The 17,586-nt window shown below is 42.2% G+C and overlaps 1 protein-coding gene across 1 annotated transcript; it reads left to right on the top strand.

Moving 5' to 3' along the window:
* The first annotated feature begins 2,264 nt into the window (after positions 1 to 2,264).
* On the top strand, positions 2,265 to 16,869 carry srpra (SRP receptor subunit alpha). Its single transcript, XM_079514845.1, has 15 exons — positions 2,265 to 2,359; positions 2,542 to 2,679; positions 4,434 to 4,517; positions 4,697 to 4,860; positions 6,323 to 6,483; positions 7,058 to 7,220; positions 7,335 to 7,494; positions 7,826 to 7,953; positions 8,741 to 8,853; positions 9,057 to 9,143; positions 9,990 to 10,162; positions 10,897 to 11,110; positions 11,875 to 12,038; positions 13,584 to 13,682; positions 13,993 to 16,869. Exons 2-15 carry the CDS (start codon positions 2,557 to 2,559, stop codon positions 14,119 to 14,121), a joined length of 1,962 nt encoding a protein of 653 aa, XP_079370971.1. The 5' UTR covers positions 2,265 to 2,359; positions 2,542 to 2,556; the 3' UTR covers positions 14,122 to 16,869.
* Positions 16,870 to 17,586: the final 717 nt, after the last annotated feature.

Here is a 17,586-nt window from a genome sequence, read left to right as displayed (position 1 = left end):
ACAGGAACAAACTGCAGGTTGAAGGCCCTCAGCTCGGAACTCGGTAGAATCTGCACCTGGCTCGCTGATAACAAACTATCTTTACACCTGGGAAAAACTGAATTGATTGATTGATTGATTGAAATATTTATTAACAGTTTGCAGAATTACAGTACATTTCAAGCACAAACTCAATACAAATACTGTTAACTGTGAGTGGACAACCCAATTAAGCATTACACTTGTTTACAAGAGGGTCCACCTTGTTCAATTCATCAAAACATTTAGAGACGTACAAATAGACACTTCTATATAGTCAAAGAACAGAACAGGAATTCATCATAAGGGAGGTAAAAAGGGAAAAGAAACATATACAGTAAGGGGAAAAGGGGGTGGGCGGTGGGGGGGGAATTCAGATTTTACGGAGGCCAGTTTCGAATTGCAGCCGTCCGTAGGTGCCCTTTGAGAGCGGTTTTGAAGGAGTCAAGGGATTCGCATGTCTTAATGAATCCATTCTCTTTGGATCAAATAGTAATCTCAGTTGGGCAGATGCGGCTTCTTGGTTAGAGTGGGTGACAATATTATCACACGAAAAGATGAAATACATACCTATGTTCCATCCTGGGGGCTAATCTTTCCAGTGATAAAATGGCCACCAACAGGAGCCCTCGTACAAGGTTTCTTCGATTATGCATGCACCTCTTGGTACCACAGCACCTCAAAGGCCCTTAAAACAAGGCTCCTTCCCAAAACAAACTGGTCAGGCTCCTACTTGGCCTCACCCCCCGAACCCACCTCACCACTGCTCACTTTGACAGGCTGGAATGACTTAGGGTTGACAACAGAGTACAGCATCTTGCAATGGGTCTGGTCCACAAGATTCGATACACCACCAAGATACCCATGTTGTCCAAATACTTCCTTAATATTAACAAAGTCCACACCCACAACACTAGAGGGAGTGCAACAAACCATGTGCAACCCAGATTCGGCACAAACAAGGGACTAAATTATTTTCGCTCCTACGCCACCAAAATGTGGAACGCCCTACCTACAGTCATTAAGAAATCCGAATCCCTTGACTCATTCAAAACCGCTCTCAAAGGGCACCTACGGACGGGTGCAATTCGAAACTGGCCCCCATAAAATCTGAATCCTGACCCACCCCTTTTTCCCCTCACTGTATATGTTTATTTTCCCTTTTTACCTCCTTTATGATGATTGATTTATTGAGTTTGCAGAATTACAGTACATTTCAAGCACAAACTCAATACAAAGACTAGGTACTTTTACTTTGCTCAATACTTTATATACTTCTATTCCACTACTCACTTCATAATCCCTGATGTTATCAAAACCGTGTTTGTCTGTGTCTTTTATGGAAATCCCTGATTTCATCAATATAACATTAGTACTGACGTCATACTGTGACAACAGATACAATGGACTGATTAATGGGAGGGCGTGTGTGGCACTGTGTGCAGTAATGCTGCAGGGGTTTTAGCGTATTCACAGAATTTAGATGCCACAGACTAGACATCTCAGTAGGCAGATATCTCTGATAGATTGGTCATTTGGTAGAATTTTAAGATTGATTTGTAAACATACTAGGAAGCCAGGTTATATTATTATATTGTATTATTATATTACAATGTTTCTTTATTTAGAAACATTGACAATGCCTCTCAGCCAATCACAATGTGAGGTCTGATGTCACAAGGCCAATATAAGCCTGCACACTTTGAGTTCATTTGTATGGCTCTGTTTCTTTAATCTCTGTGCATAATAGCATTCATTAACAAGTTTTCCAGATTTTGGATCTCAAACAGTCTATTGAGTTGTGCTTGAATTGTACTGTAATTCTGCAAACTGTTAATAAATATTTCAATCAATCAATCAATCAATCAATCAATCAATCAATCAATCAATCAATCAATCAATCAATCAATCAATCAATCCTAAATTCCTAACTCTGGCTTATTTATTACGGCTCTAGAGCCATAAGAGTGGGATATTGAGGGGGCAGAAAACAGCCTGGTCACGTGGTTAATGTACTCGCGCGAGCCCATAGACTCCAATGCATTCCGTAAACTTCCGGTTGTCCCTATGTGGAGCCTTCAAATAGGGACAAATCAATAGAAGTATGTAGAAGAGCCGCCATTGGACTGGCCCCATGAAGTGAACGGAGTGTGCACCAGAGTGTGCTGTGCACGCACCGGCCGCACGGTGCGCAGCCGCAAAACTCCCCGGAACAAAACGTCATTTCCGGATTGTGCATCATCTGACGTGTCTAAAACAGTTTTCCAGTGGTAGAACAAGAAGCGGTGCTACTTGTGTGTGTTGGTGTGGGGGGCATTTATAATCTATTAAAGTATACCTGGTAAGAGATTCCCCTCTTTGAAATACCACAGTCAGATCCCTCCTCAAGACTTGTTGTAGATCCGTTGATTTGTTGCGGATTTCCTTCTTTTTCTCCGTGTCACTCACATTACATTTTCTCTGTGTTTGTTTTCTTTTTTCCTCTGATGTGGAATCATGGCTGTGGCATTGGTTGTGTTGTAGCTGCGTGGTGACAAGATGCTGGATTTCTTCACCATCTTCAGCAAGGGGGGGATAGTGCTGTGGTGTTTTCAGGGAGCCGGCGTGAGCGAGTCCTTCACCGGACCCGTCAACGCGCTGATCCGCTCCGTCATCCTACAGGTAAAAAGACCAAATCGAGTGACAGCTGTCACACGTTGTCGCCATAGTCTCGCTATGGAGGAGGCAGTCAGGGGGTTGCTGTCTGTAGCTAATGCTATGGCTGCTGCTCAGTGCCTTGCTGATTGCGTAATTTAGGATAATCCAGTTGTTTTGAACCTTTTTTCCATATTATGCCCTGTCATTTGAGCCACGGACCACCATGACATTTAGCCTCTCAGACCCAACATTTAGATTCTTTATTAATCGTTGGATAAGATTTTGTCCACAATTCCATGCTGTGTTGATGTGGTACTAGCCATGGTTCACATGACACTCTTACTTGTGACAAATGGACCCATTTGGTTTCGTTTTACACTCTCAAGGGTTAAAGTTCTAATATAAGGGTCCATTTGGTTACCAACTCTGCATCCTTTATCTGCATCCACTGGTGGTCCCAGGACCACTGGACTGGAGTGTGACTGTGAACAGCATCTTATCTTTGAATAACTGGGTAATAAAGTCTCATCAAAATCAACTTTTCAGGAGGGACTGTGACCAAGAAAAGAGAAAACCGTGAAATGTGCCAAAAGTATACAATACAGAGTGCCGAGAGTGGACACAATATCAATACAATGTATACAATACACTGCCTTAAGAAAAACTAAAACTAGCTAAAATGCAGGACATTTTGATATCTGTAATCTATCAGTTACAGTGAAACTGATAGATTAGTTTGATAATTTCACATTCAATTCACACATTATGTGAATGTCAGTGGACCTTGGACCTGCGGTTCAAAGACGTTTGCATGCGTGACATGAAATCCATGGGCATAAGAGTGGACAACTGGGAGGACAGTGCAAGTGAATGTGCCTGCTGGAGGTCTGGACTGGAATCCAGAAGAGCGGAGCTGAGCAAAGCGGCAGCAGAAAGGAGAGCTAGGCGAAAGACACCTCAATCGGCGTCAGAAGGCGACGGCAGCGCATTCAAATGCAATCACTGCCAAAGACACTGCCACTCACGAATGCACAGCCACACAAAGCACTGCTCCCTCAGCACCACCTGATCCAATCCAAGTGCGCGTGTGCGGTCGCTACTACAAAGCCAATATTTTGATGACCGGGTGGCTGGTCAGTAGGAGACTCAACAATTGAGTCTTAGCCGGTCATCAAACTATTGGCTTAGGAAGGGAAAAAATATATTCATGAATTCAAGGCTTTGTGGGGCATATAATTGATAATAAGTCCTTTCTACCCTTTTGAGTGGTGCAATCACTCCTATAGACAGCTATGTGTGTGGCTGGGTCCCTGGGTTTGTCCCTGTGACCCTGGTTGTGTCCGAGCACGAAAATAGCATTATAGCGTTTGTTCACCAAGTGTCACTGTTGCACAGCCTAACACACACACAGGCCAGGGAGGAGGGCTAGTACAGTACAGTACAGCACCACTCACTTCAGATGGGTCTGATTTTTAAAAAGCATGATAATGTAAAGGCTTATATATATACTCCAGTTTTAGGTGATAAGGTGAGTTAGTGAAAACAGATGTGTTTGGGTGAGCGGTGAGTCGCTTATCACCGTGGTGTGACATCATGTTGTAGTGTTCAGTGGTCACCTTATCACCTAAAACTAGTATGAATAGGACAGCAGGATTGCCAAATTAAATCAAACCAAGACTGTGAGGGCTAAATCCTCCTTGGTTGGAAGCCCTGAAAGCATGTGGAGACTGCTGTGAAACACAACTGATGATGCTTCCGGTCTTTTCTCATCTTTGCAGGAACGGACGGGGAACAACTCCTTTACTCATGATGCTCTGAGTCTTAAATACAAGTTGGATAATGAATTTGAGTTGGTTTTTGTGGTAAGTTTCCCCAACAACACAGAAACTACATTAAACGAAGAGACCAAATGACACCAAACTAATGTGAGGAGTCTACCAGCTGGTTACTTCTAACATTCACATGTTAACAGTATTCAGTTTTCATTTCAAGTGAAACCACGTTCATCTTTTAACCTCTGATTTTCTCGTTTTTTATTAAGGTGGGTTTTCAAAAGATCCTGACGCTGACCTATGTGGATAAGTTCATAGATGATGTTCAGCTTCACTTCAGGGATCGCTATAAAAATGAGCTTGAGCAGAAGGGAGCCTTGATACATCTCTCCCACAACTTTGAGTTCAACGATGACTTCACAGTGCTTCTTAAGTAAATAAACAACAGTATACCTTTAAAAATAACAATATTTAGTGTACACAGAGTCACAGGCCTTGAGACAATTTAGATTCATAATGGGAACAAAATCACACTGATTGCCCACTGTGGCTGCCGCATGACGTCCCTGCTTAATCCATTGAGACCTGGAACGCATCCATGTCACGTTAGCGTTTAACCACATTAACCATTAACCCATTTTGGGCGGGAACCCCTTTTGGTGTTTTAAACATTATGTTATAATTTAGCTATTGAAAAATAGCAGATCTACAAGCTCATAGCGTGCCACCGAGTGGCGCGCTATGAACTTGTAGATCTGCTATTTTTGAAAAATCGTTAAAATGTGCCTCAAATCTTTCCGAAAATTGTAATGATTTAGAAAACTTTTTTTTAAATTTCGACGTCAGGCCTGAATGGGTTAAAGAAAGATTAAATGTCCATAGTTGATAGGCTTGGCTGCCATCATGTCTGAAAGCCAGACGTTGGAGGGGCTGTCGCAGTGGCGCCCCTCAAACATTACCTGTTCTACCAGAAAATCAACATTACAAGGTAATAGTTCCCTCCTGGGTACAGGCTTTAGTTCCAACATACTAGATGAATAGATTCAAAATCAGACCATGATCTGATGGTCCGAGGTTGACACGAATGGGCTTGATGGATGGACTTAATCCCCTCAAAGGGAATCGCACTTTAAATCATTGACCTCCAGAAACCTACCTCAGAGGTAACTAGATTAAGCCAGACTAAATCTAAATATAAGATTGAGAAACTTTTAGTACATCTAGTAAGACTAAACCTTAATTGCCCAGACTCTTCTTCAACAAAGATGGCGAAAGCAAACATTCTTTTTTCGATACTCATACAATAGTATGGTACAAAACACTGAAGTCCTTAAACCAGAAACCTAACTGCAAGCACGGAGAAACGCATGTCGGACCAACGCATGTCGGGAGTGATTTCCACATGTCGGATCCTTGGTGTGTCGGATAAGCATGGGCACCCCAGTGTCCTCGCCGTATCCCGCCCCAAAACCTATGCCCAAAACAAATAGTGTAACAAAATCAGTGCAATGCCAATCAAATAAAGTGTCCATTTCAATCGGTGCAATGCAAGAGACAGTGCAATCAGTACAATAACCATAACCATACCCTAAAAGGTCAGAGTCCTTGGTCCATCTAAGTCCATCTAACTAACAGTTGACCTGGCAGAGTGACCATGGTATGTCTCGTTGTAAATCCTCATACCGACTGGCACAAAGGACATGCCAAGTCTCATACGGCTCTACCCAAGGTAGATTAAACTGTTTCCTCTCATACTCGGATGCCCCCCCTATGTCTAGGTGGAGGGGGTGGGAGGGGGTTTGATATGATGGAGAGTCCAGCTTCTTTTCTGTATGCACCTACTACTACTACTACACTACATACTAACATGACCAATCATTATGTTTCTAAATTAGCGAAGCGGAGGAGAGCAGCAAAGCTCGAGGCCCTGCCTCAATGCGGACTTTCACCGAGTCTCTGAAGTCCCAAAAAACGGTGAAGTCAATGATTGAGACGAAGGGTGGAGACAAAAGCAAGGAACCGGTGGGAAAAAAGAACAAAAACGCCAAGAAAGAGGGTAAGTTGGGAATGGGATGTCCAATGCTAACTCATGTTTGCAACACTTTGAGATGTGATAGTGGATGGTCTGTGTGAAGAAGTACACCTATGTTGGTACAATATCAGGGTGTGGATATGTGTGTATACAGTAGGTCTGCATTGGTTTAGTGTAGATGACAAAAATGCTTTATTATATAATATGCATCTGTGATGGCAGTGGAGGTTATTCTTTCATGCCACAACGTACTGTAGAGCCTTTTCAATCACTATGCTTACACAGTCTTACTCATCAAGCAGTGACTTAATCTTAATTTATACTGCATTACATGGTGGTGTAACATATTTTCAAGCTAACAATGCAACAATTGTTGGCACGTGCAAATCATATTAATAATAATACATCCAATTTATGTAGCACTTTTCTGGATACTCCAAGTCGCTTTACAAAACAATTAAGCTTAATACAAATACGATGGCTATTATGTACAGTAGCACTCAACCTACTCTAGAAATCGGCAAAAGCAGCTGCCTTATATAGCAATAATTGAATAGTGATTGGGCTTAATTTGTTGTTCCTGTCCATTTCCTCCCAGCTCCTGCAGTTGAGCCTGTCAAAGAGGAACAAGGCAAGTCCTCGACTGCCAGCCCGAAGGCAGTTCAGAATGGAAACCACGGCTTGACCGCGGATGAGATTATGCAGAAGAACAGGGAAGAATTCTTCCGCAAGCGCATGGGGGGACCTGTTGAGAAACCAAGGTCAGGACAACCAGATGCATATATCTCAGATATTGTTTTGCCAAACCTATAGACATATATTGAACATTGGTCGTGTGTATTGAGCTATAATCTGCTATTTCACTACCTTTTCAGTAAGTCCCCAAAACCGGCCCCGAGTAAGCCTAAGGGAAAGCAGAGTCGTGTTTGGGAGATGGGTGGCAAAAGCACCAAAGGACTACAACTGGACTACAGCCAGAGAAATGGAGATGGTGCCCATGAGAATGCTAACCAGGGCCAGGACTCAATTGACTTGGTACTAAGAAAAGAATGACATTCAATCACGTATGGGGGAAAAAAAGTGTTTGTAATCGATTAACGGGATATTTATCAAATGTAATAATCACATTATAGTTTTAGGACTATAGTACTACTACTTTACCAAAATATGTTGTACTATTACCTATTACTATTACCATATTTAAATGATACATAGCTTGTGGAGTTAGTTCAGTCCGGGGTTAATACGCTGCATGCATCTGACAACTATGGTTTTCATTAAACCACATTAACCCTGGCGTCCATTTTTGGGGCATGTCAATATTGCATAATTCAAAATTCAATATCTATCTTGTCTTGTGTTTCAGGGGATGCAGCTGAGCTCCATGAAGGGTGAGCTGCAGTCGGTGGACTGTGAGTCCAGCGAGGAAGAGGAGATGGAGGAGGAGGAGGAAGAAGAGGAGAGAGTTGTGGTCACTGAACTAAAGAAGAAAGTGTAAGAATGCTTTATATTTTTCCTGTAGAATTCAGTGGTTTTCAACCAGTGGTCCGGGAACCACCAGTGAGCCTGAGGGGGTTCCAGGTGCTTCCCAGCTAAATGATGGAGAGTTGCTAACCAAATGGACCCTTATAGATCTTGAACTCTTTGAGAGCATAAAATGAAACCAAATTGACCCGTAATGTTATGCTCTGTTACAAGAAGTCTACACAATTAGAGAATGTAGAATAATTGTTATTTTGATCATTTGCCTGTTATCTCTACTAATGGTACCGACATCAATACAGCATGGAATTTTGGACAAAATCTTATCCAAAATATTCTTTAGTTTTGGGTCTGCATTCTGCAAGGCTAAATGTCATCATTTGTTGGTCGGTGGCTCAAATGCAGAATAAAGAACGGGCCTTGACATGAAAAGGGTTGAAAACCACTGCTGTAGATTATAAGTTTAAGGTTTTGGCATTACTGCATCACAATAGCACCATGTTTGGCTTTTTAATTAATTAAACTAATAATAAATATAAATAATAATATAAAGCACCACATTCTGACATCACTGCTGCTAGAGGGCACTATCCCCCTGGGAAACTGTTATTTCTTTCTGTTGGAATTCGTTGATATAATGAGAAAAAAACCTAAAAAAAAAAAAAAACTTTGCTTCTCGATTATTGGTCAGTTATTGGTCCTAAATTTTAGTTTTGCTACATTTTTTACTTATTGCCCAGGAAGTGTTATTATTACCTGCTATTATATAGCTGTGATTCGTTGTTTGATTTCTCCTCAGCCCAAAAAAGGGGGGTGGCTTGTTTGGAATGCTCAAGGGTCTGGTGGGTTCCAAGTGCCTGACCCAGCAGGACATGGAACCAGTGCTGGACAAGATGAAGGACCACCTCATCGGTACGAGAAACTTTTCCTCTTTCATTATCTCAAACTTTCCTTACTTAACACTTTGGGATTCATATTCAGTAGTTTTACGTATCTTCTTAGCATGCCCGCACGAATAATTACATACTTTCACATGTTTTCTGTATTTTCATTCAGCTGATAATATCAACTATTATGATTTACTAATAGTGAAAATAAACAAAACTGTCTTGCAGCCAAGAATGTAGCTACCGACATTGCCTCCCGGCTCTGTGACTCTATTGCCGTGAAACTCGAGGGCAAAGTCATGGGCACGTTCACCAGTAAGTATTAAGTAGCATTCCTTCGACAACCAGCAGGCTAGGGATGCTATAGAGCGTCGCAGTCCCGCCTCCTACCCGGGACCAGGAAATGAAATCCAATGCATTATTCTCATAGACATTTCGTAAAGTATTTATTTAAAGACGGTTACGCCGCGGACAAAGCCAACTCGAGTCGTGACAACTCATGACAACACAAACAATATTTTGGACCAAACAAATAATTAGAAAGAAGAAAAACAACAAAAAAAGTGTTGTAACCTGCCGTTTTTTTCTTCTTTCTAATTATTTGTTTGGTCCAAAATATTGTTTGTGTTGTCATGAGTTGTCACGACTCGAGTTGGCTTTGTCCGCGGCGTAACCGTCTTTAAATAAATACTTTACGAAATGTCTATGAGAATAATGCATTGGATTTCATTTCCTGGTCCCGGGTAGGAGGCGGGACTGCGACGCTCTATAGCTACAGTACATGTCATGAATAACCTTTTGGAAAGTTAATTCCTGTCTTTTACCAATTTAACGGTGTACTACTTTCACCATCAATATAAATAATAAGCAACATAAAATTCAAACAATGTGGCCATCATTGTTGAATGTCAACATATCTTTGATGTAGCCATTGTTGAGGTTCAACTTTTACTGCATTCTTTCTGAATGAATGGTCACACAACAAATGATAAATGCAGGAATGTGCTCTAAAATATCCCCCTTTAAATATAAAGAAATGGCAATCTGAGCATCATTCCGTGACGAGTTGAGAACTTAAAGTTGGGCTATTTTTGGTGCACTGTCTGCTACTGCCAATTATAAATAAGGCCTAACAAAACTCTTATTTGGTGTGTTCTTTAGCTGTGGCCTCAACAGTAAAGCTGGCCCTGCAGGACTCTCTGGTGCACATTCTGCAGCCCAAGAGGAGGGTGGATATCCTGAGAGACGTCCTGGAGGCCCGCAGTCAGAGACGCCCCTTTGTCGTCACCTTCTGTGGTGTTAACGGGGTTGGCAAGTCCACCAACCTGGCTAAGGTCAGTCTTTCTTCACTGTAGCGGACCGGCTGGATAATAATTGGGTAAAGCGGACTGATGAGTTTGACGTTTCTCTTTGTTCAGAACCCAACGTAGAAACTAAAGACAACAAAATGCATACATTCAATATTGCACTCCTCAGACACAGGCATATAGACGGATACAGAGATCTCCATATGGGACACAGGAACGATGCAAGTTGGGAACCTAGTATGCAATAGCCGTTGTCATAGCACCCGTTTTAACCGTCTGTCTAAGTAGGCTTGTGGCCGACGGGCACAGGTCTAGTCATTTTAAATACAGTAAGGCCTATTCATTATGCTTGCATAAGGATAAGGTATGGTAAAAAATAAGATGGTTATTGGAACATTAGCATATATTTAGGGAGATTTGGCCTTTTATATACAGAGTTGTCAGTTATGTACTCCACTTGAGCGGTTGAGACGCCTGCAGGTGCTAGCATAAATCAATTGGAACAGAATATTAAATGATGAGAATCATTTAATAAGACCTTTTAATTCAAGCCGCATTCCTTGAGAAGATTTATAAACGTTCCTAAAGTTTCCACGTGTGCATGTGCATGTGCATGTGCATGTGACGTCATTAAAACGCTGTGATACCAAAATAAAAAAACCACAATTACACCACTGCTACCAATTAAAGGCAGAAAAAGCCCCAAAAATATCTTTAAACTAATAAATAAACTGATGTCCCCCACACTCCTTTTTGTCCAGATCTCCTACTGGCTGATTGAGAACGGTTTCAGCGTGCTGATCGCAGCCTGTGACACGTTCCGTTCCGGGGCTGTGGAGCAGCTCCGCACCCATCAGCGCCGTCTCAACGCTCTGCATCCCCCCGAGCGCCACGACGGGCAGCCCATGGTGCAGCTGTACGAGAAGGGCTACGGGAAGGATGCGGCCGGAATCGCAATGGAAGCCATTGTCTATGGTAAAAGAACACCTCCACATTTGAACACTTCTGGTGGTCATTTTCATACATTAACTACCAGGCTTTTGTGTGTCTTTGCTTCCCCCCCCCTCCCCCCCCCCCCCCCCCCCCCCCCAATGTTTAACCCATTTTGACCTGAGATCAGATTCTAAAAATGTCTTCTACATCCTGACAGTTTTCTGAAAAAGCTATGTTTCTGTTTCTGGTTCTTCGATTTTTCAAAAATAGCAGACCTACAAGCTCATAGCGCGCCACTCGGTGGCGTGCTATGAGCTTGTAGATCTGCTATTTTTCAATAGCTAAAGCATAACATAATGCTAACACCAAAAGGGGTTCCCGCCCCAAAATGGGTTAATGCATTTTTAAACCACGAGGCATGTAATCTTGGTCTCTAAACTTCCTCCCCCTGGCCAGCCGGGGTGCCTGATGGTGGAAAGGAACTGGTTGGAATAACGTGTTCCTTCCACGGCGCTACGTCCAACCGGAAACTCCCCCTGTCAGGTGAAAAGAAGCAGCTTGGACTCCTCATGCATTGAAGGAAGCATGAGGTCAGTCCGTTGCTCTGGTGTAGCGACCAAGATTACTAGATTACTATTAGACAATTGACCAAAAAAAAGGGTTACAAAAATTGTGGGATAAAGAAATTAGAAAGAATGGGGCTCCTGAGGAAACTTCACTAAGTTGGTCTATATCACAATGCCACTGATATCTCCCAACATGCTGTATCTTTCCTGCTGCGTTTCCCTCCTCTCCTCTCCTCTCAGCCCGTAACCAAGCCTTTGATGTGGTGCTGGTGGACACCGCAGGGCGTATGCAGGACAACGCCCCCCTGATGACGGCCCTGGCCAAGCTCATTGCCGTCAACATGCCTGACCTGGTGCTGTTCGTAGGGGAGGCTCTGGTGGGCAACGAGGCTGTCGACCAGCTGGTAAGACTTTTGGGCTCGCCTCTATGCATTGCACACAGAATAACTCTTCCTACTCCCTACTTCCTTCACAGGTGTTACCGATGATACTAATGACGGCTCTGTTCCATTTAGTGTACAGTGGTTCTCAAAAGAAAATATTTCAAGAACCCACATAACTCTTGAGAGTGTACAAATGGAACCAAATGGATACGTAAGGGTCCATTTGGTTCCAGTTTCACACCCATTTGGGGCATTTGGGACCTGCTCCAGAACACTTGGAGACCTGGTGTAGAAGAGTGTTTCCAGTGAGACATGAACAGTAGCAGCACAACAGAGTCAGGCTGTTTGACCAGAATTGAACAGAGCCTTCACTAGTATCACTTGTGTTCAATGACAAAATAAAAATAAAAGGGGAGAGGGAAGTTGTGTATTTTTGTCCACCTGGGGTCACTGTTGCAGACCTGGAGCATATTAGGCAGTTTCATGAGCCTGACTGAAATAATCATATTAAACACCCCTTCTTTGTTTCCAATGTTCTGATATGAAACGGGGACAATTCTGCAAATGGACATTGACCAATAACAATGGTCATTTGGGATATCTTTCATGTGGAGAAACCTGTTAAACGTCATTGTTAATTTTTACATAATGTCCAGAGCTTAGTTTAACCCATTTTGGGCGGGAACCCCTTTTGGTGTTTTAAACATTATGTTATAATTTAGCTATTGAAAAATAGCAGATCTACAAGCTCATAGCGCGCCACCGAGTGGCACTCTACGAGCTTGTAGGTCTGCTATTTTTGAAAAACGTGAAAATATTTATTTCAGAAAACTGGAGGATTTAAAATAATTTTTAAAATGTTGAGGTCAGGCCTAAATGGGTTAAGTGAAGACCAGAAGATGATAGCCAAGGACTGTCGGTTCTCTATCAATCTCTATTTCACCAATATAGTACAACAGAAACAGAAAATCACATTTTGATTAATTTTAACATTAACTTTATACATCACTTGAAAACAAGGCAGGTGTACAAGCGGTGCGATCGCCATGCTGTCAACTTGGCACTGTCCCAAGTTGCATATTAATAGTTTGGGAATCAATCATCATTTTGAAATGGCACAAAGACAGTACTTGACAATGAAAGTAAATGCATCTAGAAAATGATGTTGATATTAAACGTATTTCTGCTCCCAAATGTGCGAAGAAACTTTGAAACTGTTGTAAATGTGGACTATTATCAACTATTATGTGATAACACAAATGTCAGGGGCATCAGGGTCGTGAAACTGCCTCGTTAGGTCAGCAGTCTAGCTCACCCTAGTCTCATTGTCCTCAACTGTTTACCCAGCTCTTTTAGTACCCAGCTCTTTTAGTTCACACATACTGTACATACCAAAAAACCCTGTCAACATTATTTGCACAGCTGCTGTGATCTGAGTGATAACCAATGGTAACATGATGGTGCTGTACGACTGGCCACCTGTCAAAACAGTTTTTGTCCCCCAGCCTTCCCTACTTGCCATTGATAAAGTATCATTCCACTTATATCTCTCTCTTTTGCGTTCAGGTGAAGTTTAATCAGGCTCTGGCCGACCACTCCATGTCTGACAAGCCCCGCCTCATCGATGGAATCGTCCTCACCAAGTTTGACACCATTGATGACAAGGTGAAGTCACTTTCTTACTCGTGAAACTTCAATCATTTCTCTACCATGAAACTTCAACCTTTTATGGCCCATGAAACTTCAACCATTTCTTCGCTATGCATGCGTTTAGTTAGACATACCAACAGTCAGACAACCTCCCCTAACCTAACCTCACATGAAGCCACAGGTGATTTTGAATCCATAGCACGGATTCGTTTTAACCTGCCGCGCATGTCTGGAGCCACGGGTGATTTTTAACCCGCAGCCCGGTTTGTCTGACTAATGACTAGGACTGTTGGTAACCATCGTATGCACCCCTCTCTGCCCACAGGTCGGCGCTGCCATCTCCATGACCTACATCACAGGCCAGCCTATTGTGTTTGTGGGCACGGGTCAGACCTATAATGACCTGCGCAGCCTCAATGCACGTGCTGTGGTCAGTGCCCTGATGAAGGCTTGAGTGGCCGCATGTTTCCGTCGTCCCGTTCATCTCCGTGATAAAACCAACACTGCAAGACGTGGCCCTGCTATAGCCTGAGTTTGCCATCCTCCTCTCCAGCCCCTTCACATTGCACCAAATAAACTCAAAGTCCCACAGGTTCCTATTCTCCTAGGAGAGGAGAATAGGATTGCTTGTTCTCTTGAAAGAGAGAAAGTTGTGCTACAAAGATGAGGCGCCCTTTTTATGCATCACTTCAAAACCTTTGGGCCAAATTGAAAAAGCAACTCAGTTGTGCTTCAGCTTCACAAATGATTCAAAGTTCAACCCCCTTCATGACGTGACATTTTAGTTGATTTCTAAGCCAATCAAATGGACATGGGATATGAATGTTTTCAGTATACTGGTTTACAAATGGAGGTCTCACACTTCCTGTAAATGAGGTCAGGTCATAAATGCTTAGTGACCATAGTGCCTGTTTTCCTCTTTAATATTGTCAAAGCTTGGGCAGTCCTCCATCAACTGTACCATACAGACACGGCTCCATATCCTTTTACTCCAGAGAAGCATTCTGAAGAAGCACAGATGTAGTCATTGCAGAAGTCGTACTATTTACTGCACACTTGCTGAAGCACAGCTGTACTTTGGCTCCAGTCTCCATGAGGAATTAGTTTTACTTTCTTCAGTCACTAAAACGTTGTGCTAGAGTAATTTGGTCGTACTTTTAATATTTAATCATGCAGTATGTGGTACTAATTCAGGGTATAACTACTGCAGACAATGACTGCCAATTAACTGTTCAGAACTGCTGATGTGCAAAATCAATGGCAAGCTGTAGAGCCAACTGTTTTAATTATCTCAAATGTTAGAATGGAATTTAAACGTTTATTCTGCTCATCTGCTGTTCTCAAAGGCATGTGGTCCAGCTCCCTCTTGCCAAAAGACTGACACTGTTGCATAGCCTTTGTTACTCGGTACTCATTTGGTGTGGATTGAGGGGTGATTGCACACAAATGTACTCACGCTAGGCTACCGGGATGTGCAGGTATAAATGTCCTGCCCACAAACCACTGTGGAGACTGCGGTTTAAATCCAAATCCTCTACTAGAGTAGAGGATTTAAACCGCAGTGACTAACCGATTTAGTCACTGTAGACAGTGACTAAATTGGGACAAAAAAAACAACTCACTCCAGTTCATGAGACGTTAAGAAAACATTACCTCACCATCCTGGTTAACCCTAGAACACTGAACTTAACTTTTGTCAAACCATCACTAAACCTGGGTATATTTTTACCCCAAATCAAAAAGTTGTACGATTAGTCATGTTACCGCAGTGACATTTGTTCTCTGCATTTGTTCTCTGCCGCAGCCGCGCCGTGCTCGGGAATCATTTGAATAGTTGATTTGACCCCCCAATCCAATCCATTGATGCTGAGTGCCAAGCAGGGAGGCATTGGGTCCCTTTTTTACAGTCTTTGGTATGACCCGGCCGGGGGATCGAACCCCGACCTCCCAGTTTAAGGGTGGACACTCTAACCACAAGGCCACTGTCTATTGAAGTACAGCAAAACAGGGCAACTTGAGGTACTCTTCTTTAATGCTATATTTCACCATGACTTCACAAAAAATAGATATCACGGGGGAGCCCTATCATAGGGGAGGCAAACTTGGTGAAAAATGTGGGTATTATTTTAAAGATATTCCTAAAAATGTAATGGAGCTGGGAACTTCTCCTTTGGTCCACCCATCCATGGGACATGTGAGAATGGGCCAGTGGGAAAAAAAGACCATTGTGGGTGTATGGCATTTGTCTCTATCACTATCCCTGGGTCAAATTCACCCAGAAAAAAACAGGGATATGGTGACCTTCTATGATGTCACTGAGCATCGTGAAGGTACTGAAAGACCCACCAACCTCAGACAACAATTACAAAAATATAATTGTCCGGGTGAAAATCACCCGGATTTAGTGTTCTATGGGAAAATCTGGATAAAGTGCATGCTGCTGATGAGTGTCAAAGAAGCAATGGATATTGTCTTCCTCTCATTAAAGGGGCATTCCACTCATTTTCAACATTTTACTATGTCATTAATATACCTTAGAGCTGTTGTGTGGAAATAATAAAAAAAAGTCCCCCCATTCTGTGTTTCCTAGAACTGGAGGTCTGAAAAAAAATCATTAACATGGTGAAACACATCTTGATGACATCATCAAGATGTGTTTCATCATGTTAATGATTTTTTTCATAATTACAGTTCTAGGAAACACAAAATGGGGGGACTTTTTTTAAATTATTTCCACACAACAGCTCTAAGGTATATTAATGACATAGTAAAATGTTGAAAATGGGTGGTTTTCCCATTTAAGGTAGACTAAGGGCACATGAACGAGGCCATGTACTGAAACTCTTTATGGACAGTTGTATGAAGGCCTCTCTACCTGATCCAAATCACACTATTAAAACATATTCTTTAATCCTATTTACAGTTGAGGACAGGTGAAAAGGCGAACTTACTTTGTACATTATTTCATAGATTTTAAAAAGGCCAAGCTTTCTTTTGAAATTCTTTGGGCCTGTAATTTATTTATCCCATTTGAATTTACTTTCCATTTGTAAGAAGTCGTCTTCTGCCCGTTTTTAATTTGCGGTAGTGCAATAACAGAGAAATCAAGAGCTCTATAGAGAATTTGTCCTAATTTATGAGAATGTAAAAAAAAAAAAAAAAAAACTATTTCTAAATAAAGCTGCTATATGCTGTAACAGTTGGTAAAGTTGTTTTTTATTTTTTCATGTTCATGAGGATGCCTGTGTAGCCTAAAAACAATGAGCATGAAGCTTGTCTGTGCTTTTCTTTGCTCTGCAATCACCAAACCACACATGGAATACCAAAAGCTTTATTTCGAAAATAGCACTTATAAATACCTAAAACAGATTTCACAAAAACACGATTAGTCATGTTACCGCAGTGAAATTTGTTCTCTGCATTTGACCCATCTCTTGGAGTGGTGATCCGCAGCTGCGCCGCGCTCGGGAATCATTTGAATAGTTGATTTGACCCCCCAATCCAATCCATTGATGCTGAGTGCCAAGCAGGGAGGCATTGGGTCCCTTTTTTACAGTCTTTGGTATGACCCGGCCGGGGGATCGAACCCTGACCTCCCAGTTTCAGGGTGGACACTCTAACCACAAGGCCACTGTCTATTGAAGTACAGCAAAACAGGGCAACTTGAGGTACTCTTCTTTAATGCTATATTTCACCATGACTTCACAAAAAATAGATATCATGGGGGAGCCCTATCATAGGGGGGCAAACTTGGTGAAAAATGTGGGTATTATTTTAAAGATATTCCTAAAAATGTAATGGAGCTGGGAACTTCTCCTTTGGTCCACCCATCCATGGGACATGTGAGAATGGGCCAGTGGGGGGGAAAAAAGACCATTGTGGGTGTATGGCATTTGTCTCTATCATTATCCCTGGGTCA

This window comes from Electrona antarctica, assembly GCF_951216825.1.
Source record: "Electrona antarctica genome assembly, chromosome: 11".
Classification (NCBI taxonomy): domain Eukaryota; kingdom Metazoa; phylum Chordata; class Actinopteri; order Myctophiformes; family Myctophidae; genus Electrona; species Electrona antarctica.
This window is presented reverse-complemented; position numbering and strand designations above follow the sequence as displayed.

Excerpts from the sequence above, each read along its gene's own strand:
- srpra (XM_079514845.1), top strand. The coding sequence starts at position 2,557 with ATGCTGGATTTCTTCACCATCTTCAGCAAGGGGGGGATAGTGCTGTGG. Across the intron at positions 7,954-8,740 it reads ACTGAACTAAAGAAGAAAGT|CCCAAAAAAGGGGGGTGGCT; the intron begins GTAAGAATGCTT and ends ATTTCTCCTCAG. Across the intron at positions 12,039-13,583 it reads ACGAGGCTGTCGACCAGCTG|GTGAAGTTTAATCAGGCTCT; the intron begins GTAAGACTTTTG and ends TTTTGCGTTCAG.